Below are 27,372 nucleotides of genomic sequence, written 5' to 3'. Positions count from 1 at the left end.
ATTTTAACTTGATGATCTTCAAGGTTCTTTTTAGCTCTATAATGATGCTCTACAATCCTAAGGAAATAAGACATAGTTCTCATTTTGAAGAAATTTCTAATCTAGCCAAAGATACAGAACCAAGAGACTAAGAGTAAGATCACAGGCAAGTCACTTAAAATTCTATGGACCTCAGTTTCTTCATCTGTAAAGTGGGGGTGTTGGACTAATATTTAAGGTTCCCTTTCAGTTCAGTCTATTATTCTATCAATTATGAAAGCAGCCTGTGCTAAAAATTTGTGGTCCTGACTTAAAATTAAGGAGCATTTAAAGAAAAAAGAAATCTATATGAACTGGAGTAGTAATAGTTCTGTGGGGAATGTGGGTCTTGGGTTGGGTCCAAGAAACATTCCTCCTGGGACTCAGTGCCTTTTAGCCTTTGGCTGGCTTCATAGAGTCATAGAATATGTTAGAAAGGATCTTATGGATGATCTAGTGCCACAAAGTTCTGTCCTTTGACCCTTGTTTGCTCTCTCTTATTACTCTCTACATTCTTTCCTTTAGTGTTTTCATTTGCTCCCATGGTTTTAATTATTACTTCTTTTGTATTTGACTCCCAGTCTTTATTTCTACCCTCAACTTGTTCTAGAGCTGCAGATCAGAAACTCTTACTGCCTACTATACATCTACATCTGGATGTTTCATTGGCATTTGAAACTTAGGGCTAGGACTGGGGACTAAATCTTTGAGTTCATTAGCTTAGGGAACTCCTAGATAAGGATATTATCTCCACCAGTCCTGGTCAACACCTTTTTTTTTTTTTTTTGCAACTTATAGTCTCCTTTACTCCTCTGGATCATGACTTCTCCCTCACAAAGCAGAAAATTTGTTTTGGGATGGAGGTTCTTAACCTGGGGTTCTTGAGTTTGTTTTTCCTAATATTTTGATAACTATTTCAGTGTTATTGGTTTCCTCTGTACTACTTAGAATTTTATAAATTTGGGGCGGCTAGGTGGCTCAGTGGATAGAGCACCAGCCCTGGAGTCAGGAGTACCTGAGTTCAAATCCGGCCTCAGACACTTTCTAATTACCTAGCTGTGTGCCTTGCAAAAAAAAAAAAAGAATTTTATAAATTTAAAAATATTCTGAAAAAGGATTCTTAAGCTTCACAAAACTGTCAAAAGGGATTCAAGACCCACAAAAAGATTAAGAACCCCTGTTCTAGTTATATCTTCTTGATTTGCACAGTACGAAATGGAGCCTTAGAGGAGATGGAGCTAATAATTGAGCCAGGATTAAAATGTAAGATTCCTGACTTCCAGCATAGAGCTTTTTATATTCTATGATGCTCTAGTTAATAAGCTGACCAGGGAACCTCTGAGGGGAAAGCTAAGGGAAGTTATTGGTCCTAGCTGATCTTAGGGTGAGAGAATGAAGCCCCTGGGTTCTGTCTGATTGCCCACACCAAGTTTGGGGCTCAAGAAGTTATACCACCCCTCTGATGGGATGGGTTTTCAAGCCTCCAGCAAGTTTAGAATTCTTACAAAGGGGAAGTTAGGGAACTAAGCTGTGAGCCATGGGGAAATAAATAGACTTTGAGTTTGTGTTGTGAAACCAAGTCATATCATGAGCTCAGAGGTAACACGTTGTTTGTTCTTCCTGTTACAAGTCTAAAGGCCATGGCCTCTGCTCTTGCTGAAATGGCAGGAGAACTCAGAGGACAGACACACCTGAATGGGAAAACCCGCAACTCAGAATACACAGCCTTTGACCAGGTCAGCCCCAAGCACGAACACTTGGACTGAACCAGAAAGATTAAGGAATAGTTAAGTTAGGCAAGTTGTCTGGCCAGGGTAATTCTTGGACACATTTCTTTTTATAAGTGCACATATTTTTAATTCCAAGAAATTCTATTCTCCATGGCATCAAGATGGTTTATGGTGAGACAAGATGCATATATGACAGTGAAGCTTACAATAAAGCCAAGGGATATCCACAGCTCTAAATAAAAAACAACCCCCCCCCCCAAAAAAAAACTAGGTTCTCCTTCTCCTAGAATCCTAAGACAAGCCCTACTTGGGCTCACCAGAATCCAGATCTTTAGTGGAGCTCTGTTACTTGCTGGGTAATCTTGGACAAATGAATTCCCCTTTTCTGGTCTTCATTTAGTGGAAAATACCTCTTTGTGTCAGGCAGAAGGGAACTGTGAGGGTGGAATATAAACATTATTTGATGTGTTCACTGTCTAACAGCTGTTTTTGTTTGTTTTCTTTATTACAAAAAAAAAGGTTTCCAGAAATTACAGTGATAGAATGCATCAGCAATATAAACATTGTCAGATGCATTCACTGTGTAACAGCTGTTTTTACTTGTTTGCCAAAAAAAATTTCCAGAAATGATGATAACATAACAGAATGCATCAACAAAATTTGTTTAACAAAAATTTAAAATAGGCACAGTGGTGTCTTGCTTATAATTTCTGCTACGGGGAGGTTGAGGCTGGTAATTCTAGGAGTTCTGAGTTATATAAGAGTTATCAAGTCTACACTTAAGTCCTGCACTAATATGGTCAAGCTGGGATCAGAGGGCCACCAAGTTGCTTTAGAAAGGGTGAACCAGAGTAGGGTGGGGAAAATAGAGCAGGTTCTAGCTTCCATAGTGGTCATCACTGAGATAGTAACTGTGAATCATCATTGTGTTTCTAGTCCAAGCAAGATAGGGAGACCCAAATAATAAAATAAAATAAAATTTGGGGGCTTTGAATCACTCTTAGGGCATTTCTTAGGTCTTTTGTCTCTGATATTCTGATAGCTACAGGTAAGGTAATAAGGTAGGGGTGAAGGCCCTGTCCTGTGTCTTGTTCTGAAAGTTGCATTAGCTCTAACAAGTTGAATCAGACTGGGATTCATTTGTACTTTAAGTAGTCATGGGTCTCACTTTCCTGACCTCTCCCCTAACAGGTGATTGCTGTGGTCATGGACATGTTCACAGATGTCGACATCTTTAAGGACCTGCTGGATGCTGGTTTCAAGAGGAAGGTGGCTGTGTATATTATTGTGGATGAGGCCAATGTGAAGTATTTCTTGCACATGTGTGAGCGGGCCCAGATGCACACAGGACACCTGAAGGTAAGGGTGATCTGTCTGTCCATGCAAGTATGCAGCATCTTGATTAGAGGCTGAAGAGCTTCACCTTGCAAGTGAAAGTCAAAGAATATTGTTCAATGTCTCCTATTAAGCTCCTTATGTCTGGTTATGAGGATATAGAGAAGTATAAGACATTACCCCTAGTCTCAAGGGGCTTCTAGGAGATGTGGAACATGAGACTGTGGAAAGGATATGTGGAAAGGATAACCCATATCCAGGCAGAAAGATGGATGCTGAGTGAGTGATACAGAGAGAATATACTAAAAGAACTCGGTGCCACTGTGAGCTGTGATGGCTATAGAATGTGGAATCTGAGCAGTAGTATGTTTTGGATTTGGAGAATGGAGGAGAAGAAAAGGACATTACAAAGAGAGAGAGCAGCATGGAAGGACTGGTATTTTCAAGGAAATGGAAATAACTAACCTACTGGAGTAGAAGGTATGGAACCAGATGTTGAAGGCCAGGCTAAGGAGCTTGGAAAGAAGAAGTGTTAGATAACAGAAAGAGATTTGGACTGGTAATCAGAAAGCTAGGGTTCTAGTCAGGATTTTGCTGCTAATTGCATATATGACCATGAACAAATCACTTCTATTTTCTGAGGTTCAATTACTTCTATAAAAATGAAGGTTGAACTAGATTACCTTTAAAGTCTTTTCCAACCCTAACATTTTGATTTTGCTATTTAATCCTGCAGTGTTGAGAAGTCAGTCAGATTTTTTTAATTGAGGCTCTGGTATGTGCCAGACATTGTCCTGGGGGAAGGGGGGCTGGCAGAAGGAAGAAAAAACCCTAAGGAGTGGAAAGGAAAGGAGGAATTCTTTCCAGAAAGTCTCACAGAAAGGCCTAGACTCTTATCTGAATGCCAGAACTTCAAATTAGTTAACCTGAATAGTCTCAAAAGCATGTACAAGGATTCAGAAATAGGAGAGACTCCAGACATACCTGGTTAACAAGCTACCAAGCTCCAACGCCTGTAATTTAAGTGCATTTTTCCAAGTGTGATTCCCCTCCCCCCACTCCCAAGCCTGAGCTCTTTCAAGTGGCTTATGTGAAGCACAAAATGATATTTCTTCTGAGTTTGCAGATTCCATTATGCTTGGATTTGACCAACTAGTAGGCTGGCTTCTTGGGTTTCCTTAGCTTTGTTCCTTCTGACTCCCATGCTTGTCCTCTATGTAATTATCAAAAGGGGTATAATATCAGAGCTGGAGGACAATCATTTAGAGATTATCTAATTCATCTTTGTCATTGTATAGATGAAGAAACTGAACCACAGAAGAATCATCATGATGTAGTGGAAAAACCAGTGACCTGGGCATTAGGAGGCCAGGTATCTGGTCCTGGCTCTGTCATTAACTCACTGAGTGACCCTACTCATGTCACTTCATCTCTGTAGGCCACACATTTCTCCATCTCAAAAAAATCAAGGCATTTAACAAGATTAGCACTAAAGTCCCTAAAAATTTCTATGATTCTATTCTGTCATTAATACAAGTCCACATATCTAGATTTTACTATTAATTATATTATTTTAACAGTAATTTATTATTATAAATTATTCTATAACTAATGACTATCATCTATATAATTCTTTAAGGTGTTACAAAACATTTTCCACCCATTTCTTTTGAACCTTGCAACAGTCCTATGAGCTAGATAAAACAAGTATTATTATCTCCATTTTAAATAGTCTAGAAGGAAATCTATGAATTGGAAGGGGCTAGACTGGGTAGCAGAGGAGAAAAGAATCCTGGCAACATGAATAAAGAGAGGGATTTTGACCAATTGAGACTCAGTATCTCAGGTATTCATAAAGGCAAGCTAAAAATTATTAGAATTCTGCTTCTAGATCAGTTAACAAACACTTAACAATGTCAGTCACCGTGCTAGAGATTAGAATGCAAATTGACAATGATTTTGAAATTTGCATTCTAATGGGACTCCATTTTTCAAGAACATCTTCAGAATTTTCCAGAGGCACTGTAGGATTGGTGGTATTAGTAGTCTGGGTGTGAGTTGTGGGCACTTCCTAAAGGTCTTTTATAATAGTTTTTTGTATTTCTTTGTTTTCTTTGCTCAAATGAATAACTCTCCATTTCTCACAACTCCATCTCCTATGAGCTAGCACCCTGCAGTAGCTTGTAAATTGTCTTTATTCCTATGACCTCAGAGATTTAGGCAGCAAGTGACATAGTGAATAGAGCTATGGAGTTAGAGTCAGGAAGACTGAGTTCAAATTCTGCCTCAGACATTTATTAACTGTGTGATCCTGGACATTTAACCTCTGTTTGCCTCATTTTCCTCAATTATAAAAAGAGAAAAATATTAGCACTTCTCAGAATTATTGTGAGAATAAAATGAGATAATATTTGTAAAATGCTTTGCAAATCTTAAAGCACCGCATAAGTGCTAGCTATTACAATTATTATTAGCCATACCTTGTAATCAGTGCAACTAGGGGAGAATTTTATAATAGGGAAAACTTTATTACATTATAAAAACACCTTTGAGCCCCTGCTAACCTCAGAGAAGCCAAATTTAATGAGTAATTCTCCTCAATCAGAGAGAATGTTCTGAGTCCTAATTTTATAAACTTGGCCCCAGGTGGACATTGACAGCCCCAGTCAAAGCTCCTCACCCTACCCAGATCTGACCTGATCTTTCCCTGTCTTCTTTTGGAATAAGGACAATTGCTTAAAGAAGATCACTAACAAAGAAGAATCATAATTGGAGGAAACAGGACTAAGATGCAGAGGAACTGTATTCAGCAGAATGTAAACATAATACCAGAATAGTATAGTGGTGATGTCCCCACCTCCCATTTAGCAAGGAGGCTACCCAAGCCTGGTGATAGTGAAATACCACTGCAGCCTCATCTTCTTTGTGGAGGTGCCAAAAGAATCTTAGAACGGAAAAACTGGGGTGTTTGCTGTTTTTTCACCCATAAACTTCCATGTCTATTAGAGAAACATAGACAGTGTGCACAGAAAAATAGTGACATGATTAGAAACTGATCACCAATGAACACCTGTGAGTTTTGGGGAGTAAAGGAGACATGAGCTGAATCTGCTTTCAGTGAATTCCTCCAACACCCCCTTTTTACTCTTGTCACCTGAGGCTCAAATGTGATATTTACAATTGAAATTCAGTTCAAATTCCATTGTGTGATTTTGGATCAGTCATTTAAATCCCCTGGACCCTAGTTTTTTCCAACTATTAAATTAGAAGGTAGGAGTAAATGGTGTCCCACAGCTCTAATTTTACACTTAAAGATACAGGTTTCAAGAGGCAGAAGAGTCAAGAGAATCCTGGTCTGCCCCACATTCAGCTGGGATGCCTACTACATCACTGTGACTCCTTGCTGCAAAAGACTTATTAGAAGTTGATTTCTTGTCACTTTTCATCCCCTGCTTCAAAAGCCTACCATTATTTTTCGGGTTTCTACAAGCCCTACTCCTGTGAGCTGTCACCTCTATGTGAGGCCCTGCCCTGATTGCCCTGCTCTCCTCTGGCCAGCTCCTGGGCTCCTCCCTTCCCCCAGGTGGGCATAGGCTTTTCCTTGCAATTTCTGCTTCTGGTAATCCCTTGAATATTTGTTTTTTAAATTTTTGCAAGGCAAATGGGGTTAAGTGTCTTGCCCAAGGCCACACAGCTAGGTAATTATTAAGTGTCTGAGGCCAGATTTGAACCCAGGTACTCCTAACTCCAGGGCTGGTTCTCTATGCACTGTGCCACCTAGCTGCCCCCTAATCCCTTGAATATTCCCCATTTTCATCCATTAAGCAAGTCTTTATCATGCCCTTGTATGTGGTAGGGGATTCAACCAGTAGGATGAGCCTGGCCCATGGAAGCTTCTGATCCAGTTAGGGGTGGAGGGGAGGGAAAGAACTAGATCCACTTTTGGGGGAAAAAAAGAGACAAAAATGTGCTCCAGAGGATAGCCAAGCCAGTTAGTAAATAGAGGAAGTAGGTTTTGACTGGGGTTCTAAAAGATAAGTAACATCTGGATGGTGGTAAGGACATTCCAGGCAAGGGGAATCATGTGAAGGGCATGCATGTGAGTTGGAGGATAGTGGTCTAATAGGAGCAGAGGGCTCACAATAGGAGAACTCAGGCTGAGGAAACTGGACTTTATCCTGTAGGCAGTGGGGAAGCAGGGGAGGCACCTGCTATCTCAGCTTATCCCCAACTGTGGCTCAGGGAAACAGCTGCTGTCAGCTCTTCATCTCAGGATGTTGACAAGAGAACCTGATAGTAATGAAGGGAGATTGTGGGCAGTGGAGTTGGAAGGGAGGGAGGCCAAGAGGAATGTGTGAGGTCATGCCCAATGAAGGACTGGAATAGTATTGACCCAGCCTGGACCACATCTCACCCACAACAAACTGCCCAGGAAATTCTGAGACTTTGTAAGTCCAGGAAGAACAGCTATTGCTAATGACTTCCTATTGGACAATCCCTACCTTTTCTATTTTTTTATCTGGGGATGAGTCAAATTATTCCTGTATCAAAAACTTCAATGCTATTGAAGTTAGAATTGGGAGAGTATAGTAATCCCTAAATCCCTGTTATGTCTATTTCTAGACTTGGAATGAGGAATCCCCGGTTAGAATCCTGCCTCAGGAGTTTATCTATGGGTCATTAGGAAAGTAATTTCATTTTTTTAGAATCTTAGTTTCCCTATTTTTGAAATGGGTGTAAAAATTCATACACTGTATTCCTTATAGTTGTGAGAAAAATACTTTAAAGCTTTATATAATTGTGAATTATTATCAATAAAAATCTCCTTATCCTATCTCTATGAGATAGGGTGGGCTGAAATTAATCACCCCCATTTTGCAAATGATGAAATTGAAACCTAGATGGTGGAAGCGACTTGTCCGAAGTCACCAAACTGGAATCTAGATCCCACGTTACCGTATGGTCCTGAAGATCTCAAGTTATCCTCTGGACCTTGGCTCACACATAGAACCTTCAGTCAGTGCTCTGTCTTAGTGATATTTGTCCTTCATTCTCGAAGAAGACCATAACATCAAGGAGGTGATGCCATGACAAGCACAGGAATTGGATTTGAGTGAGGGATGCTGTGCCTAGTCACAGCCTCACTTTCTCCTCCAGAGCCATCTAAGTCTAGTGGCCAGAAATGAATCAGAAGGACTGGAGATGGTCCTGTGTGACTTACCCAAGGTCACACAGCTGGTAAGTGGCACATGCCTGAGGCTGGATTCAAACCTTCATCCTCCCAACTCCAAAGCCAATGCTCCATCCACTGAAGCATATAGCTGTTGCCTGGATGAATTCCTCAACTTTCCTTGCCACAGTCTATGTGTTTGGTTATGGAATAACTGTCCCCAGGAGTGTGGGAGCTGCTGCCTGAGAATCAGCCATTGGAGTCAGGAACTGCCAGGAATTTGACTGGTTAAAACAAAACAAAAAAATCCCAACTCAACCTTACACAGCTAAACTAGAAAAACTGGTAACTGTCCAATTCAGGGAAGAATTCCTGGTTCCAGATTGTAACTACATAGTTCAGATTTCTTTTTGCTTTGGTAACCAAGGAAAGAAGAATGTAAGACAAGTTTGTCCCTGCAGAGAAATGAGACCACCCTGTTATTCAGACTGACAGTGTAGCTAATTCAAATCTGTTCTTTCCTTTTCAGACTCCTTCCTTTTCTTTCTTTGACCTGTAGTTGGGGTTTAGCATTTATCTAGTGTCTTCCAGTTCTGCTCTCTTGACTTTGAAGCTGTCTTCTAAGCAAAGTTAGTCTGACTTTGAACTCTTTTTTAGTTTTGTTTTGTTTTTTTGCAAGGCAATGAGGTTAAGTGGCTTGCCCAAGGCCACACAGCTAGGTAATTATTTTATTAAGTGTCTGAGACTGGATTTGAACTCAGGTACTCCTGACTCCAGGTCCGGTGCTCTATCTACTGCGCCACCTAGCCGCCCCTGACTTTGACCTCTTTGAGCAAAAGTAGAATGTGACAAATACTCCAGTATATCGTATTGCATCCGTAACTGCCATCATGAAACACCCCCAACTGTCTTTTCTCTCTCTGGTTTTTTAATAGGGCTTATTTTAGGATTTAAAGCTTGAACTGAGGCTGAGAAACCATTTTTCTCCCCACCCTCTCATTTAAAGAGAAGAAAGTAGAAACCCATAAAAATTCCTTCTTTGTAAGCAAGGCTCAAGATCTTCACCTCTCCCAGACATTCTGCTTGTGTTTCTTTGGGCTTGCTTTTATCTTTCTCTGGCTCCCTTCCTCTAAGAAGTTATCATATCCAGAATCTTAGACTTTAAATGCTAGAACCAAAAGAACTCATAGAGAACATCTAGTCCAATCCTTGTGCTTTGTTGTGAAGAAAACCAAGACCCAGAGTATCATAGAGTGAATCAGTGTCAGAGTTAGGACCCAGGCATCCTGACTTGTAGCCCACAATTCTTTTTTTCCATCTCACCTTATTATTTGTGCTTCCCTTATGCTGAGTTTTGTCAAGGGAAAATAAGACTATGCCAGAAGTACTCCTGAGTAGGGAAAGAGTGAAAGGAGAGAGAGAGAGAGAGAGAGAGAGAATAGAATAGAATAGAATAGAATAGAATAGAATAGAATAGAATAGAATAGAATAGAATAGAATAGAATAGAATAAATGGGAGGGAGAGTTGGATTGGTGGAAAAACAAGCAAAAGCAACTATGGGAAAAAAATGTTGAAACATTTTCTCTGATGGATATATGATAAAGAATGCTATCTTTCCCCAAAGACAGAGCTGATGATGTCTGAATACAGATTGAAGCATACTTTTCCCCCTCATTTTATTTTTCCTTGAGGTTCTCTTTCTTTGTGAAGGGGAGGGGTTGGTTGTGTTTACACCACAACTATTGTAGTAATGTTTTTCATGGCTATACGTTTTTTTATATCTTTTTTATTTTTTTATATCTCTTAATTTTTTATATCTCTTTTTAAAATTTTTTTAATTTTAATTTTAATTTTTTTTGGCTATACGTTTTTAACCTACAAAGTAACTTACTTTCTCAATATAGGGAGTGGGAAGGAAAGAAGAACATTTGGAACTGAAGGTTTTGGAAGTAAATGTTGAAAATTGCTTTTGCATGTAGCTGGAGTAAACATTTTAAAAATAAATAAAATTTTAAAGTAAATAAATAAAAGGAAAAAAAATGGCACATAATAGAAGTCCTATCTACTTCCAGAGAAAGAATTATGGAGTTTGAATTGCAGAATGAAGCATACAATTTTCACTTTTTTTGTGTGGTTTTTCTCTTTTGATTTTCCTTCTACAAAATGAATAATGTGGAAATAAATTTAACATGATTGTATATGTATAACCTATATCAGATTGCTTTCTGTATTGGGTAGAGAATAAGGAATGGGGGGGGCAAAGAGGGAAGGAAGAAGAAAAAAAGCATAATTTAAAATCTTAAAAAAATTAATGTTAAAAACTATCTTTACATGTAAATGGAAATAATAAAATACTATTAACTTGGGGAGGGGGAGAAGTACTCCTGAGTCCTGAGGCATGTGTGAGGATAGAGAAATTAGAAAACTGTCAACTGCTGTCATTAGTTCAGATCTGCTTCTGCTCTCTATAGATATTATAGCATGGAGCACCCCTGGATAGCAGTGCACAGTCTTTTTTCTGTCTCTGGCACCATTTCCTGCATGTTGTCCCTTAGATACCATTATACTTGGTACCTTCAAAAAGCAAATATCCCCTGTGTACCCATAATAGGGAAAAATATTTTTCCCCCAGAACTATGCGAAGAGTTTAGTTCATTGAATCATACCCTGTGGTGCCCTGACTCAGTATACATGACTTTAAATCAGAGCTCAATAGGTTTGGCTTATGTATTGTCAACCCAGACTCTGGTCCAAAGAAGAAATTGTGCCCAGGGTCAATTGTGCGGCATGCTATATATAAAAATTAACTTTTCCCAGTTGTATTTCTGTCATTTTTCAATTGAGTCTGACTCTTTGTGACCCCCTTTGGGGTTTTCTTGGCAAAGATATTGGAGTGGTTTGCCATTTTTTTCTCCAGATAGTTTTACAGATGAGGAAACTGAGGCAAACAGAGTTAAGTGATTTTCCCAGGGTCACAGTATCAGAGACCATATTTGAACTCAGAAGGAGGAGTCTTCCTGACTCCAGGTCTGGCACTCTCCACTGTGCCACTCAGCTGCCCCATTTCCCTCAAACCCAGTGTAATTATTGAATATCTGATGTTTTGTCTATTAGCTGTGTGACCTTTGAAAAAAAAATCACTTAGCCTTTCTGAGCTTCAGTTTCCCCATTTGTCAAGGGGCTAAAAATTCTAATCTTTTCTACTGGCAAGGGTCTTGTGAGGAACAATTGGGATAAGAGATGTGCCACCTTTTTATAAATTGTAAACTTTATAAACTGTAACAATGTGAAGTTGTATGGTGATGATGAAGATAATGAAGATGCCAGGGATACTCCCTGTCCTAGGAAGAAGGAACAGAAATGGGGACAGCAGCATGAATGGCTAGATGCTTCTCCCCAGAGCCATGACCATCTTGAAACAAAATCATCCAGGCTTTGATGACTGATAGTCTGGCCATTGTATGTCCTGCTCTGAGAGAACAGTTAGTCTTTAGCTTTAATCATCTGCTCTCTTGCCTAGTTGTTCCTGTCCAAAAAACCCCTTTCAGACCAGATTGCTATTGTGTTCCAGTTTCAAGTTCCAGTGTTCCCTAGAGAGATGTTGAATGAGAGAAAGGAGAATTGCCTTTTGATTCCAAGTTCATCCAGTTGAGTCCCTGGGAAGACAAAGTGGGAGGGAGCCATGGGCCACATGGGGTGGGAATCAGTGGTCTCTGCTCAGTATCTTCAGTGGACTTTTCATTCCTTTTATACTATACTGATTTCTGTTTTGTGATGGTGAGCAACGAGATAAGCAGGGAACCTTATGGTTCCCCTATGTGCCCCCGAAAATCTGGACAAAATGTTGCACAAAATGTACTGAGGGGAAAGCTAGGTGGCACAGTGGATGGAGCACCTGCCCTGGAGTCAGGAGGACCTGAGTTCAAATCCAGCTCTCAGACATTTAATAATTACCTAGCTGTGTGACCTTGGGCAAGTCACTTAACCCCATTACTTTAAAAGTGCCCCCCCCAAAAAAACAGAAAACAAAAAAAGAAAACTGTATTGAATAAAAGAAATTTGAGCATAGCACTGGCAGAAATAACTGACTGCAGGAGAACTCTAGCCAGTATTCATTCAGAATCTCTCAGCCTAACTTATAAGTAACTAATTTGCAGAGTAGACATCCTTTTCAAAAATGTTTCCATTTGTCAGTGTACCCCTTAAGAGATGGTAACCAGTGTTGAACATATCTTGTGAGAATTTCATCTGGTGCCTATCCATTAAATCATAACCCATCTTGTCTGCTTTTCCTCAGTTCACAGGAATATACAAGTTTCCAATTTTTCCTCAGAAACAACATCCTAGGTTTCTTTTCAATTAATCCATAAAACTTATTAAGTGAATACTATAGACCAGACACTGTGCTAAGCACTGGGAATACAAGCAAAAACAGCCACTGCCCTCAGGAAACTGACATTTTAGTGGGGAAGTCACTGTACAGAAAAATCACATATAAGTTTAATATGGAGAAGATGGACAATAACCTTAGATGGGAAGGGAGAATCTGCTTGTAGCCCTGGGAAAGGTTGGATTTGATCTGAGTTGTTATAGAAAGCCAAGGTTTCTGAGAAGTGAAGGTGAGGAGGAGAGCATCCCAGACCTGGGTCAATATGTACTAAGTCACAGAGATGGATTGTTGTGTTTCAGGAACATCAAGGTGAACATAGGGCAGGATTGAAGGATTTGTGGAGGGAAGTAATGAATAAGACCACCAGAAAGACAGGAAGGTGCCACATCTTAATGAACTTTAAATATTAAAAATAGGAGGTTATATTTCATCTTGAAAATAATAAGGAACCACTGTAGTTTGAATTGGGTATGGGGCAAGGGTGTCAGGTAGTAATATGGTCAGTCCCATGCACTTAGGAGAATCACTTTGGTAGCTGGGTGGAGAATGAACTGGAGTGAGGAGATTCTTGAAGCAGAGTGACATTGGAAGGCTATTGTAATAGTTTAAGATGGTAAGGGATAGTGATTTAGAGTGATATCTTTAAGTGGAGAAAAGTGGTTTCTTTTTTTTTTTCTGATGTAACTGGAGTTAAGTGATTTGATCAGGGTGACCAAATTTGGACTCAAATTCTCTGGCTTCACTAATGATGCTTCATCTATTGTACCATCTAGCTACCCCTGATGTGGTTTCTTTAAACAAGAATTCTAGATGGGATCTAATGGCCCAGCAAGAATTATAATCGGAACTCTTCATTCTCTCTACTGTCCTATCCCCTTCACCTTCCTTTCAGTGTATAGGTGTGTCCTCTTTTTGAACATCTCCAGTACTAGAGATCTGAGTCATTTATGATGAACAGGCTTGAATCAACTTGCCTTTAGGACAACAGTTATATAGTTCAGCTTTGAGATTTCCTGAAAATAGTTTATACTATGTGTGTATACATATAGATCTATATGAAATCTTTTTTTGGCAGCTTTATAATCTTGGGGAAACCACTGATCTAATCTCTCATCCATGAAGCCTCATACCTTTTAAGAAATCCCAACTGGTGAACCTTACAGTAGCTTTTCAGTGAGTTGCTTCACAAATGAAGAAACCAAAATATCAACTAGAGAAATAACCTATTGGGAAGATAAGGATGTCTGGACTTAGAGTTTGTGATTCCTACTAAACTATATGGTACTTTGTTGAGTACATCGTCAATACTTTACCTCTGGACTATCAATATCAGATAATTTTTTTGAGTTCTAGTCCTATAGTACCAGGCAAGGAGACTAAAAGAGTTGTCAGCTTAGTTGGGTATGAAGGATGTTTGGTTCAGAGTCCTTTGCTTTTAGAAAACATCTAGGGTTAGATGTATACTTTAGTCTAGGTTCTGTAAAAGAATATTGGGGTTCTCTTTAGGACATTGGAAAATTAATGTAGCTCCTTCTGGATTTTGGTTCAAGCAAAGCTGACTCAAGCCTTTGATCCCAAGTGATTTAGAGCCTCGATCTTAGAAGAAAACAAACAGGTGTGATCCCAGGTCAAGATTAAACAGGGCAAATTAGCTTTGAGGGCATGATTGATCTTCCTTGCTGCCTGAGGACTGACTACCTACCATAGGGGGCCCTGATCATAGCTGTATTCACAAGATGACTGCATAAAGATAGGGGCTCTACCTTTGATATCACTAGTATAGGGAACTCCCAGTTGAGGAAGCTCCTTCCACCAATCTAGTTCACGATCATCTCTATAACTTAAGAGTTGTGTGAAAAGGATCCCTGAAGGCCCTCATATTGGCCTAGAAAACCATGAATTAGCATTATTTTTGTTGTGTTGTGCTTTTGTTTATCTCGCTGAACATTTCCCAATTATATTTTAATCTGGTTTGGGGAGATGCCCAGGTTTGGCACCTCTGGCCTAGAATACTGAAAGTTTAAGTACTTGCTCAGAGTCTAGTTTGTGGCTGAGGCAAGTCTTGACTCCAGGCCTATCCAACTTCAAAGGCAATTAGCCACAATAATGCAAACTCTTAAGTTTTCTACAACCAGAACTAAAGCATGTCCTGGTAGACAAGGACACAGTGGCCCCAAGCTATTTCTGAGAAGCAGGAACAATAGGTGGAGAAAACTTCAGTTGGGAGTTAGGCAACCTGGATTGTTCTTAAACTAACTACTATGTTAATGAGAAGCCTTTCAGGTACCTCTGTGCAATTAGATGTGGCTGTCAGCCCTGCCTTCAACCTCATAGAAATGATTCTACCAGTTCTATCCTTTAAACCTTGCAGAGGAAGGCGAGGCCCACACAATCTGATAATTTGTGATCATTAGTAGTTGGAAGGGGGTGGTTCTTGTCATATTTCCATCCTGCCTTTCCTGACCACAAACACCAAGATCTATTTGTGCCCTCCTACTCCCTACATCCCATTATCAAATCCATTGTCTCACTTATACAAAAGGGTAGATCAGAAAGGTATTTTCCTTCTTTCTTTTTTCCTCGGGGGGGGGGGCTGGAGGTATATTGTTGTATGGGGAAGACCTTAGTAGTCAGCTACTTTTCTCATAGTTTCTTGAATACAGGTTGGTTGGTTGCCTTGTCAGTTCATCATTCTACAGGGCAACCAGATGGCACAATAGAGCACTAGCCATGGAGTCAGGAGGACCTGAGTTCAAATGTGACCTCAGACATTTACTAGCTGTGTGAACTTGAGCAAGTCACTTAACTGGAATTTCCTTGCGTCTAAGGCTTTCTCCAGTCATCCTGATTCATATCTGGCCATTAGACCCAGATGGTTCTGGAGGAGAAAGTGACTTTGCACAGCAGCCATCTTACTGAAATCCAATTCAAGTACATGTCATGGCATTACCTCCCTGATGTTATGGTCTTCTTTGAAAATGAAGGACAAGGGGCTGCTAGATGACGCAGTGGATAGAGCACTGGCCCTGGAGTCAGGAGAACCTGAGTTCAAATGTGACCTCAGACACTTAATAATTACCTAGAAGTGTGACCTTGGGCAAGTCACTTAACCCCATTTCCTTGCAAAAACTAAAAAAAAAATGAAGGACAAACATGATCATCATTATTCTACCATTTTCTTGTCATCAGAAAGAAATTGTGTGTGTGTGTGTGATGGAGCTTAACAATACTGCTTTGTACTCCAAGTATACTTTCTGCCTCTCCTTTCAGGAGTTAGAAGATTCTACAGACATTACCTCATTAATCCACCCAACCTTATGTGGTGAGGTAAGACAGGTTAGGGACAGGGAGAGGTTGGCCTTACTAAGGAGGCTAAATAGGAGGCTGCTCCAGAAACTTCCTCCACCCTCTGTTCTGAAAGATCTGAAACTCCTTTACCATAGGAAAGAGACCTTTCATTCAAAAAACAGAAGTCTTAAATGACAAGCCCCATGGGGGTGGGTGCAAAGTGTGGCTGATGTGTTCACAACAACTCAGAAATGAGAGTTAGCAGACCCCTTGAGAACTGAACTTGATCAGTTGAGGAGATCCCTAAAGCTATCTGGGGTAGGAAAGGAGGGGAAATTGAGACAATGGGAGAAGAGGAAAGATGAGAAAAAACCAAGACCACACAAACACTTCCCCTTTTTGCCAATGGTCAGTTCTACACAGTACCTTCCCCCCTAGTTTTTGTTTTTTGTTTTTTTTTAAGAGGAGAAACTCATGGTTCAGAGAAGATCAGTTACGATCTGTCCTGCTTCCTGAGTTTTTATATTCTCTCATAGGACAGATATTCAGGGAATGACAGACAAATGCTGAACACAACACATGAGTCTGTTTTGTGGTTCAGGAACAGTGGCAGCATCACATGACTGGTAATCCCTTCTCAGGCTGCTTTGTTTCTACTTCCACCACCCCCCAATGTAGTTTCATCACTGGTATGAAGTCATAAATGCTAATTGCCTTGGGAGAAAGCCAACTTCCAGCCCTGTTTGCTCAAAGCCACGACAGCACATGAGCTACAGGACTAGGGTCATGGTACAGAGGGTGTCCCTTTGGAAATCCTCTCAGGATTATGCTGAAGGGGGCTGAGGAAAAGAGCCCTGTATCTGCTAAGCATTGTCTGAAGTGGAATTTCAATATACATCTTCCTGACTCCATATCCATGGCCTTACCCACTTGGCCACACTTATCCCCTTGGTAACCAATATAACACATTCTCTTGCAAGTCATAAACAAAAACATTATCAGTATTTGACAGCAAGACAGTTTCCTAGCAGGTGGGTATATAGTACTTTTTAAATATTTGAAGGGCTGTCATTTGGGAGGAGAAATTAGAGTTGTTCTGTTTGACCCCAAAGGAAGGAACTGAGAGCATTGGGTGAATTTAAGGAATTTGCTAATAATTAAAGCTATTCAGGAATCAGTAGCTCACTTTGGAAGGTAGTGGATTTTTACTCACCAGAGACCTTCAGATAATTTGGGTTTGTTGTTTAAATGTAGTCTGCAGTCACTAACTTTTGAGGTCCCTCCAACTCTGAGGTTTTGAGTGATGTCCATAGGAGAGTAATCAGGACAGTGAGGAATCTAGAACTCATGTCACTGAACCACATTTGGAAGAGCTTGACATAATACCTAACCCAAGTAGGTACTTAATAAATGATTGATTGAACTTGAAACATGTATCTTGGAGAAGGGAAGACATGCTACCTGTTACCTTCCATGTAGCTAGTTCTCCGTGACAAAGCTAGAGCTAAAGGTTGAAGTAACAGGAGGGTAGATTTTATAACTAGAGTTGCCTGATGGTGAACAAGAGTGCCTTTTGATACCAATAAGCTTCTTCCTAGAGTGGAGATGGTTATCATAGTTCATTTTAGCCTCCTGAGTGTTGAACACAAAACTTTGTACATAGTATGCACCTAAAACATGTTTGTTAAATTAAATTGTTCAACTGAGATTGTAAACTCCTTGTTACAGAAATTGCTCAAGCAGAGACTGGATGGCCTTCCACATATTGGTGGTGCTGTAGATGAGATTCTTACACTGGCTGGGAGGCTGGACTCATTGATTTGAAGATTTCTTCTAACTTTTAGACTCTAATTCAATAACACCACAAGAAGGCCCATCTACTCCAGGTCTCGTCCCACCCTTCCACATTTAGAATAGTTTAAGAGGAACCCATGAAGAGCTGTTGATCAATGGGGATCAGTGGTCTCTCTCTCCACCCCCCCCCCCACAGGAAGTCAGGAGGAACTCTAGTCATATTGTTCTCGTATCCCCTCTAGAAGCTGGGGACAACTATTTCCAACCAAAAAAGGTTCACATTATATCTGGAACAAACAGGCAGACCTTTGATGGTCACTCCATCTTATCCTCCAGCAAAGACAGTTTATAACACTTATGCCTCAAGGCCCCTTCAGATTTTTGGTACCTAATAAATGCTTGATGATTGATTGATTGATTGAGTCTGCCAATAGGTGTTCTTCACCAAGAAAAGATATTAAGAGTGAACACAAGTTCTAACAGGGAGACCATAACCAGGTTCTATGTTTTGATCTTCTTATATTCAGCTGTCAGATCCCTCAAACAGGCACAAATATGCTGACTTTGATTTCTTAGGTAGTAATAAAAGATAATTAGCTCATCCCCAGAAGGAACTGCATTTCATTGGTGGGAGTACCGTAGTTACCTGGTCCTTGTGATTGAGAGCACATGAAGTACCTTTGAAGGTGACTAAGTTGCTTTTTGTTCTGGCTCTCCACACAGCTTCTAAACAGTTCTGTCTTAAAGGGCACAATCACAAACCTGAGTTCAAAGCCTATCTCATCAAAGTTTTCTCATCTGTAAAATGAGAATCACAGTGACACCTGCAGCATAGGATTATTGTGAGGATCAAATGCAATAATATATGTAAGGTAATTTGCAAATCTTAAAGCAGTGTAGAAATGTTGCTCTTATCATATCATTATAATTTTGAAAGAGCCTAATAATCCAGGGAGCCACTGAGCCAACCATAGTATTTCTGATCCTACCTCATTTCTTATTGCTTGGCATATACAGAAGACACCATAAACAGACACACCTGGAAAGTAGGAGGGCCAGGGAGAGTGGGAGGTGGGCAGAGTTCCCATTGAGAATGAGCTGCTTTGCCTAAGAACAACATCTTATTATCTGGTTCCCAAAAAAGCATGGAATATAGCTAGACAGAGGATGTGAAATCTAGTGGTATTGGAGATATGAAGGGACAGAATATCATTTTGGTATCATCTCACACTCCCACGATTTGATGAAGGCTGTTAATTTTGGAACCTGAAGTATTTGTACCATACTTAGAGGAGTCATGTGGATGATATGATGGAATTGAAAGAAGTAAGAATCTCAAGATCTGAGATCTAGTACTTGCTTTTCCAGTAGTTTCCAGCTCTTTGTAGATGAGATTCTTACACTGGCTGGGAGACTGGATTTATTGATTTTGAATTATCTCAAATTATCTATCTATGACTGTTTCCTTCTCCCTAAAACAAGGGTGGTAAACAATTTCTAATGTTCCTTCCAGCTTGAACATTCTATGATTCTGTGGTTAAAGCCAACTTTTGTCTTGTATTGTTATTACCCCCATTTTATAATTGAGGAAACGAGGCTGGGTCACACAACCAGTAAGTGTCTGAGGCAAGTTTTAAACTCAGGTCCATGGTTGTATCTTTTAAGGTAAAGATAACTTTTTAGAAGTTGTATAGAAAAGTTGACAAAAGGACAGATGTATGCTCTCAATCATGAGTAACAATCAGCACAAACCAGGCCTCAGGCATTTTAGATGAATTTATCTGTGCTGAATGGGTGCACCCAGAAGGGGTGCATTTCCCACCTGAGAAAGGATATACATCATCTTCTGTGAGGACCTGAGACTAGCAGAAGAAATTTGTGGAAATCCACAGAGAACCTAGTAACTTTTTTTCAGCTGCCAAATCTAAGCAAACTTGAAATTGTAGTGATTTGCAGGGACCTCAGAAGAATTGTTTAGTTTCTAGTGCTTGCCTCCTCTTTTCCCCTCACTCTAATGAGGACTGAAATAACCCTTCAGTATATAACAGAGAAATAGAATAATCAAAGGGGATAACATATAGCTGGAATGCCATCCTATCATACTCTTGATTTTTCCTTCAAGGTCCACCTCAAATGCCAACTTCTTCACAACATCTCTGCAGCTGGAAGTAATCCCTCCCAACTCTCCTTATCTGATCTAGCTCTTTTCTCTTCTTATGTATCTATCATCGCCTCATTTGTATTATATTGTATCCCTAATAGATTGTATGTTCAATGAGGGCAGAAAAGCTTTTCCAGTGCTGTAGAATTGTGTATATTGGTGGGAAAGCAGTATTTTATCTCACTTCAGGATTCCCAAGATATTTCAATATGTGAACATCAATGCAATGGATTATGTAACATTTTCTAATCAGACCTCTGATTTCATTAATCTAGGGAGCTCCCAGTGAGGACCTTACTCTAACATGGTATTACAAATAGTAGGTGCTTAATAAATTTTTTTTTGAATGAGTGAATAAAGGAATTAACAAAGTGAATGATAAATAAATCTGCCCTTGACTAACAGAATTGACATTTTTTCCTTCTTTAAATCACTCAGTCTTTAAGGGATGGATTCTAGTAAAAACTAACACAAAGGAAACAGAACAATTCAGTACAGGAATTGAAGGAATAGAATAGTTTGAGCTTAGTAAACAAGGGGGAGTTTCAGATCTTGAACAGACTCTTGAAGAATGGAACAACTATAGATAAATAGAAAGATAGACATTCAATACTGAAAGACCTTTGGCAGCAAAAGATCAGAGGTAGAAATATGAACATTGTATTTTTTAGCCTGTCTAAAATAGATGGTGAATATCAGGGAGTAAGGAGATAAGGTTAGAAAGGCAGCAAGGCATAGTGGATAAATCACTGGAGTAAAAGTCGAGAAGACCCAAGTTCAAATCCCATCCCTGACCCTAACTAGAGAGCCATGGACAATTCATTTAACCACATCTGTAAAATGAGGATAATCATACCTGCAGCATCTATCTTACATGGTTCTTGTGAAATTCAAATGAAATCATGTAGGTCAAGCATTTTGCCAACTCCAGTCACCTTATAAATGTCAGTTGTTGTTACTCTTATTGAAGAAGCGGCAATGTGGCATATTGGTAGAGGGCTGATCTTGTAATCAGTCAATCAACATTCAGTTATTTAGAACATCTATGTGCTAACCCATGTATTAGGCATGGGAAATGCAAATGCAAAAAATGAGACTGTACCAACCCTCAAGGAGTTTACATAGTATCAGGGAGCTACTACTGTATATTCATTGAAAGATAACAACTTGAGTCTGGCCTCTGACACCTACTGGCTATGATCCTGGGCAAAGCTCTTCAATACCCCAGTCTAAGACTATAAGTTACAAGTGAGTTGATAAATTGTATATTATCTCAGGTACATTGGTGGAGAGATTTCCTAATAACAGTGATAATAAATAGCATTTATATAGTATTTTAAGCTTTGCTAAGTACTTTACAAATTTCTTATTTGATTCTCACAACAATCCTGGGAGTTGGGTACTATTATTAGTAGAGTATTATCTCCATTTAACAAATAAGGAAACTGGGTTAAGTGATTTGCCCAGGGTCATACAGTTTCTAAGTAAGTGGTACAAGATTTGAAATTGGTTCTTCCTGACTCCAGGTCCAGGCAGCTCTATCAAGAGCTTCATCAACAAAATACAAGTCCAGAAAATAAAATAAAGATTAGAGCATGGGGCGGCTAGGTGGCGTAGTGGATAGAGCACCGGCCTTGGAGTCAGGAGTACGTGGGTTCAAATCCTCAAATCCGGTCTCAGACACTTAATAATTACCTAGCTGTGTGGCCTTGGGCAAGCCACTTAACCCCATTTTCCTTGCAAAAAACCTTAAAAAAAAAAAAAAAGAAGAAGAAGATTAGAGCAGTGGTTTGAGTTAGTTTGTAGAGGGCCTTGAAGGAATCTGTATGTTCTCCACGGAAGAACCTTTCTAGGTTTTGGAGCAGAGGAGTAACATTGCAGAAGAGGACTCAGCAAAGAGAATAGAGTACTACAGTAGTATACCCAGGTTGAATTGATAATTGGAGGCAGAGAGGTTAGCTGGGAGGCCCCTGCAGTAATCCAGGTTAAGTGTGGATAAGGCCTGAGTCGGCATTTTTTTTTTTTTAAGGTTTTTTTGGAAGGCAATGGGATTAAGTGGCTTGCCCAAGGCCACACAGCTAGGTAATTATTAAGTGTCTGAGGTCAGTTTTGAATTCAGGTACTCCTGACTCCTGGGCCGATGCTCTATCTACTGCGCCACCTAGCCGCCCCATCAATATTCTTTCTCTCACAGTGTTTGCTGGTGCTCACCTAACAATCGTGCGAAAGACTATTTTTTTTTTTTTTTTGGCTGCCTGGTTGAGGCAGAAAGTAATGGCTACAAGAGCTGTTGGATAGGGGGCTGACAGCCTGGTATCTTTGCTTTTCAAAGCACTCTCATTCCAATTATCTCATTTGATCTGAAAGCCTTTGGGACCAAGTGATCTTTAATTCTCTGTCATTTTCTCTTGTCTTTCCACAGAATCTGAGAGTCCGGAGCATTGGAGGAACGGAATTTTTCACACGTTCAGCTACCAAATTCAAAGGAGCCCTGGCCCAGAAATTCATGTTTGTGGATGGTGACCGAGCAATGTGTGGCTCCTACAGGTGACTCTCCCTGAGCAGTATTTCCTCCAATACTTCCAACCCACTTCTCACAGAGCTAGTTTTTCAAAACTATAGAAATGTGAGAGGGGATGTGAAGATTAGTATTGGGGGTGGGAGTGTCTGCTGACAAGGAGCTTGGTCTGGGGACAGAGGAGCTCTCCCATGTCCCAGAGACTCCTCCTTAACCCCTCCCCCCCCCCTTACCTCAGTTCTTTCAACCTGAGCTCTGGCACCAGGCTTTCATTGTACTTTTAATCTGGTCTTGCAACACTCTAGACATTCCTGTCCTGGGAAAGTCTCAATTAAGACATCCCTGTTACTCAAAATTGCTGATGTCTGAGCTCTTCTAGCCAAGTCTGACTCCTTGACACCATCTCTAGATTCTTATTTTGTGCTGATCCCATGTATTCTTCAGGGAGCCCACCTTCTGTCCTCATCTGTACTTCTCTGGAATATGGGGTGGGTGTGGGTGTACTCAGTAGTTTCTCAGATCAATAGGGGTGGAAAGGGAGGAGGAGGAGATAGTCCTTGTTTTCCTGGCCTCTTTGAAGAATGCTTCCCCTTTCTGTAGGGACTAATACTTTGAAAATATTTCCATCAAAATGGTTAGGAAATTTTTCTAATTGCCCTGTGAAAGAGGCAGAATTTCAACTATTGTTCTTATTTGACAAATGAGGGAGCTGAGGCCCAGAGAAGTTAGAATGATTTACTCAAGGTTGTGTGGTGAACTTATAATAATTCCAGGACTAGAATCCAGTTTTCCTTTTTCAGGGTGCTTGTGCTTCATTTAGCTGTATCTCTGCCATAGGTAAGGACCCGTGGAAGTCACACTGGCCCTAGCTAGTCCTTGCTAGGATGATCTAGAGTTCAGTAAGAAGAGCTGAAGTGAACCAGCTATTAACTCACCTTTACAGACAGGATATCAGCCTATGTTAGTCTTGCCAAATATACTTAAGTAGCATTTTTTCTTGACATCTTCCTCTGCCATGTAGCTGCAATGTAAGCCAATGGCAGGATTTTTACATGAACAGCAGCAAACATCAAAGCAAAGGAAGTCCCAGGTCTTTATGAAACCCTTGAAAGACAAGCTCAAGTTTTCATTATGTTGACCTTGTGTATACAGGGGGGCAAATACTTCCACCCAAAACACACACACACACACACACACACACACACACATGCTGCTCTCCCTTTCCCCATAGGAACTACATAAAGAATGCAGTTCAATAGGTTCTACTCCTGACTCTGCCACAAAGTAGATTTTTGATGAACTAGCAAGTCCCTTCCCATCCCTGGACCTCAGTTCCTTTGCTGTTAAATAAGGATTCAATACAGTTTATGATGGATTTGGAGTGAGAGGACTTGGGGTTCAAACCTTGGCCCTTTGTGATGTTAGTCAAGTGCTTTTCCCTTCTCTTAGTCTCAGTTTTCTAATCTATAAAATGAGGGGAATCAAGCTATTTCTGCTACTCATTCTATGCTCCAGGTATTTGCTATTAGTCACTTGATCTTCATCTTCTTGGCTCTCTCATATCTATCTGCCATATTTCCACTGCTCTCACCTCTTACCTCAAACTTCAGTTTACCTGGTTTCCTTTAAGACTCAACTCTTTTCACATCCCATGCTAATACCTCCCCTGTGTGATTATCTTCCATTTGCACTGGATGTAGTTATTTGCATGTTGTCACTTTTGTTAGAACATGAGCTCTTTGAGGGCAGGTACTTTTTTTCCCCTTTGTAGCTTTAGGACTTAGCATAGAAAGCACTTATTAAATAGTTGTTGACTAATTGAACTAGTTTACCTCTACAGTAACTTTCTGATCTAATAGTATAGGATCTCAATACCAAAATCAATTTTAACCATATTCGTTATTCTTCCCCTAATATTCATTTATTTTCCCAGAAAAGGTAGCTATTTTCAAGATGGTAACACTTCCAATATAGATCACTAAGAGCCTGGACTATTTAGTGACAAAGGGGGCTCTGGGATAGGTAGTGAGAGGTGAGATAAAGGAAGTTACAGAGCATAGGCATTTAGATATATCCCCACACAGATAACTAATTCTTTTTCCTTTCCATTCTAGCTTCACATGGTCAGCAGCCAGGACAGATCGGAATGTGATCTCTGTCCTCTCAGGCCAGGTAGTAGAGATGTTTGACAAGCAGTTCCAAGAGCTGTACCTCATGTCTCAAGGGGTTAGCCTTAAAACAGTCACCATGGAGAAGGAGCCTGAACCTGACCCTATCATCCTGCCCACAGTCATCCCATTGGCTCCATCAGGCACCGTGGCCAAGAAACTCATAAACCCTAAATACGCTCTGGTGAAGGCCAAGAGTGCAGACGAGATTGCCAAGGCCTCTTCTGAGAAGCAGGAGAGCGGGCTAGGCAAGAAATTTGATGGCAAGGGGAAAGTATTGATAGGGAACCAACTGGCAGAACGGCCTGGTGACTTCCTAGAGCAGCCCCTACCCATCCACCCAGGCCTGCTGAACTTGGAGCGTGCCAACATGTTTGATTACCTGCCCACATGGGTGGAGCCAGACCCTGAACCTGGCAGTGACATCCTGGGCTATATTAACATCATCGACCCTAATGTGTGGAATCCACAACCCAGTCAGATGAACCGAATCAAGATCTGTGACTCTTCCTCCCAGGCTGTTTCTCAGTATAAGCTGCTCCAAAGGCGGCAGAGTCAGGAGGTAGTTGGCCCTATGGTTAATCCACCCCCTGACCCTCCTGTAGCTATGGAAGAGACAAAGGATCTGCCTGCCTCACCCCATGAAGAGCTCAGCCCAAAAGATGTTCCCACCACAATAGGCAAAGACAGAGACCAGGGAGTTTTTGCCGCCTTGGCTGAGAACAGCCATCTCCGGGATAGATTTGTCCAAGAAGACACAGAGATCAAACTCCCAGTCCCTAAGCCCAGGACAGTCCATGTTACAGACTTTCTCAACAAAGGCAGCTTTGATGGTGGCCTAGGCTGCCAGATTGGGGGACTCAAAGAAGAGGAGTACCCCCAGCAAGAAGGGCCATCAAATGGTACTACCTACAAACCTCATGAGAACTCTAGCCAAAACCCTACCACTGAGCACCACAAGCTTATCCGGCAGCTGTCCATGTCCCGGGAGGGCCAGGACCCACCCTCTCCAGGGACTCCCAATGGGCTCAACCTAGACGAGGATGAGGATGATGATGATGACTATGTGACCATCAGTGACCAGGACAGTTTCTCAGGTGGCTCTACCAACAGTCGCCACCGACAGTCTGCAGCATCCTCTGTGTCAGATGAGTACTTTGAGGTGAGGGATAACTTCGCTCAACTCCGGAGGCGCCACTCAGAGCACATCCCTAATGGGGCTGGTCATGTACGACCACTATACAGGAAACTGAGTGAGCCCCACATGAGCCGGGGAACATTCATGAGTCCCCTGATGAGCCCTCAGTGGCTGCAGAGCTCAGGGGTAGATGATGAGTATGGCAGGAAGATAAACAACGGCAAAGAGGAAATTAAACATGTGTTGGGAAGGGGCCCCCAGCGTGACAGCAACAAGGCTTATACTAACCCTGCAATCCAGGTAGGATGATGTCTTCAAGTACATGAAAAGGGGGCCCTTCCCTCAAAGTTTCCAGTTTAGAATTTATCTGCCAGGTTCCTTAGACCTTTCCTTCCTCACATCCCAAAGGAGTAGCTGGTCTGGGGAGTTCTTATGATCCTCAGATAGTTAAGGCACTCATTTAAGGCTGCTTCATTTTAAATAGCACTGTTTAAAAGGTCTATCTTTATCATTCCTTCAGATTTCTTTCATGACCTCCATTGGACAAGTAAAAATACTGAGGATGAGAAAGGAAGTGACCCACCCATGAATCACTTGCAGAGTTTCTTGTCCTTGCCCACCTCTAGGGTCCTCTGATTCCATACTTTCCCCATGTCTCCAACCTAGTACTTGCTGCCACTAGTCACCAACAGGGCAGAGATTCAATAAGAAAGGGGATGGTGCCATACCTGGGTATAGTGCCCGACTAATCATTCCTGGCATAATGATGAGACCCATGGGCAGCATTTTTAGGTAACTGGCAAGGATGGAGCCTGCTTTGGCATGATTCAGGTTCCTAGCAGAAAGGGACCTCTGTACTATGACCTGGAGGAAAAAAAAGTAGGAGAGAAAAGGATGTTTATTGGAGGACTTGGTCCTTGTGGAAGATTCAACCCCACTCCTTCCTCACATTATCATCCAAAGTCATCTTGAACTTCCAAAAATGCATAGCAGCCTCTGATGGATTGGCCACAGAGAAACTTTTCCCTGGCACTCCCTGAGGCCTCAGCATGCATAAGAATAGAACAGTGCCATCACTTCTGTACCCAGAATAAATGGTGCTCTGGGGCCTGTCATTTCTGGGAGCCCCAGGAACCATGTCCTAGGGAAGGACACAAACAGATCACAACTTATACATATAAATGAATGTTTTCTATTCAAAGCATGCCCTTAGGAAAACTGCACTGATCCAAATGTTGCTGCCAGGAAATGGTTGGAACTTCTCTTTGTGAGCAGCCTTTAGGGCCTCACAGCAGAAACCCAGTCTTGTGACTTCATGATCATGCCTCATTTTTTAAATTTTATTTATTTAATTTATTTTATCTCAGATAAAAGACACCCATCCTATCTCTGGCCTTGGTCTCTAAAGGACTTTTAGCTGAGTCCCCAAATCATATGTACTTTTTTTTAAGAAAGATTTTATTTATTTTAAGTTTTACTGGTTTTTCCCTATTCTTGCTTCCCTCCACAGAAGGCAGTCTGTTAGTCTTTACATTGCTTACATGGTATACATTGATCTAAATTGAATGTGATGAGAGAGAAATCATATCTTTAAGGAAGAAAAATAAAGTATAAGAGATAGCAAAAAAAAAAAAACCCATAAGATAATGACCTTTTTCCCC

General features: G+C 40.8%; 2 protein-coding genes across 4 annotated transcripts in view; one reads left to right on the top strand and one right to left on the bottom strand.

Moving 5' to 3' along the window:
• Window positions 1–27,372, bottom strand: part of SLC5A10 (solute carrier family 5 member 10) — a 168,325-nt gene that overhangs the window by 69,148 nt on the left and 71,805 nt on the right. The window contains exon 9 of the mRNA XM_074204386.1: window positions 26,440–26,575. Coding sequence (XP_074060487.1) covers window positions 26,440–26,575 — 136 coding nt within the window. The remainder of the gene's footprint in view (window positions 1–26,439; window positions 26,576–27,372) is intronic.
• Window positions 1–27,372, top strand: part of FAM83G (family with sequence similarity 83 member G) — a 58,769-nt gene that overhangs the window by 25,510 nt on the left and 5,887 nt on the right. For 2 of the 3 annotated variants that reach the window (XM_074204384.1, XM_074204383.1), the window contains exons 3-5: window positions 2,940–3,107; window positions 22,310–22,434; window positions 24,520–26,011. In XM_074204384.1, coding sequence (XP_074060485.1) covers window positions 2,940–3,107; window positions 22,310–22,434; window positions 24,520–26,011 — 1,785 coding nt within the window. The remainder of the gene's footprint in view (window positions 1–2,939; window positions 3,108–22,309; window positions 22,435–24,519; window positions 26,012–27,372) is intronic. The other variant, XM_074204385.1, reaches the window with a different exon arrangement.

This window comes from Macrotis lagotis, chromosome X (assembly GCF_037893015.1).
Source record: "Macrotis lagotis isolate mMagLag1 chromosome X, bilby.v1.9.chrom.fasta, whole genome shotgun sequence".
In the NCBI taxonomy this organism is placed as follows: Eukaryota; Metazoa; Chordata; class Mammalia; order Peramelemorphia; family Peramelidae; genus Macrotis; species Macrotis lagotis.
The sequence above is the reverse complement of the archived record's forward strand: the minus strand, read 5'-3'. Positions and strand labels throughout refer to the sequence as shown.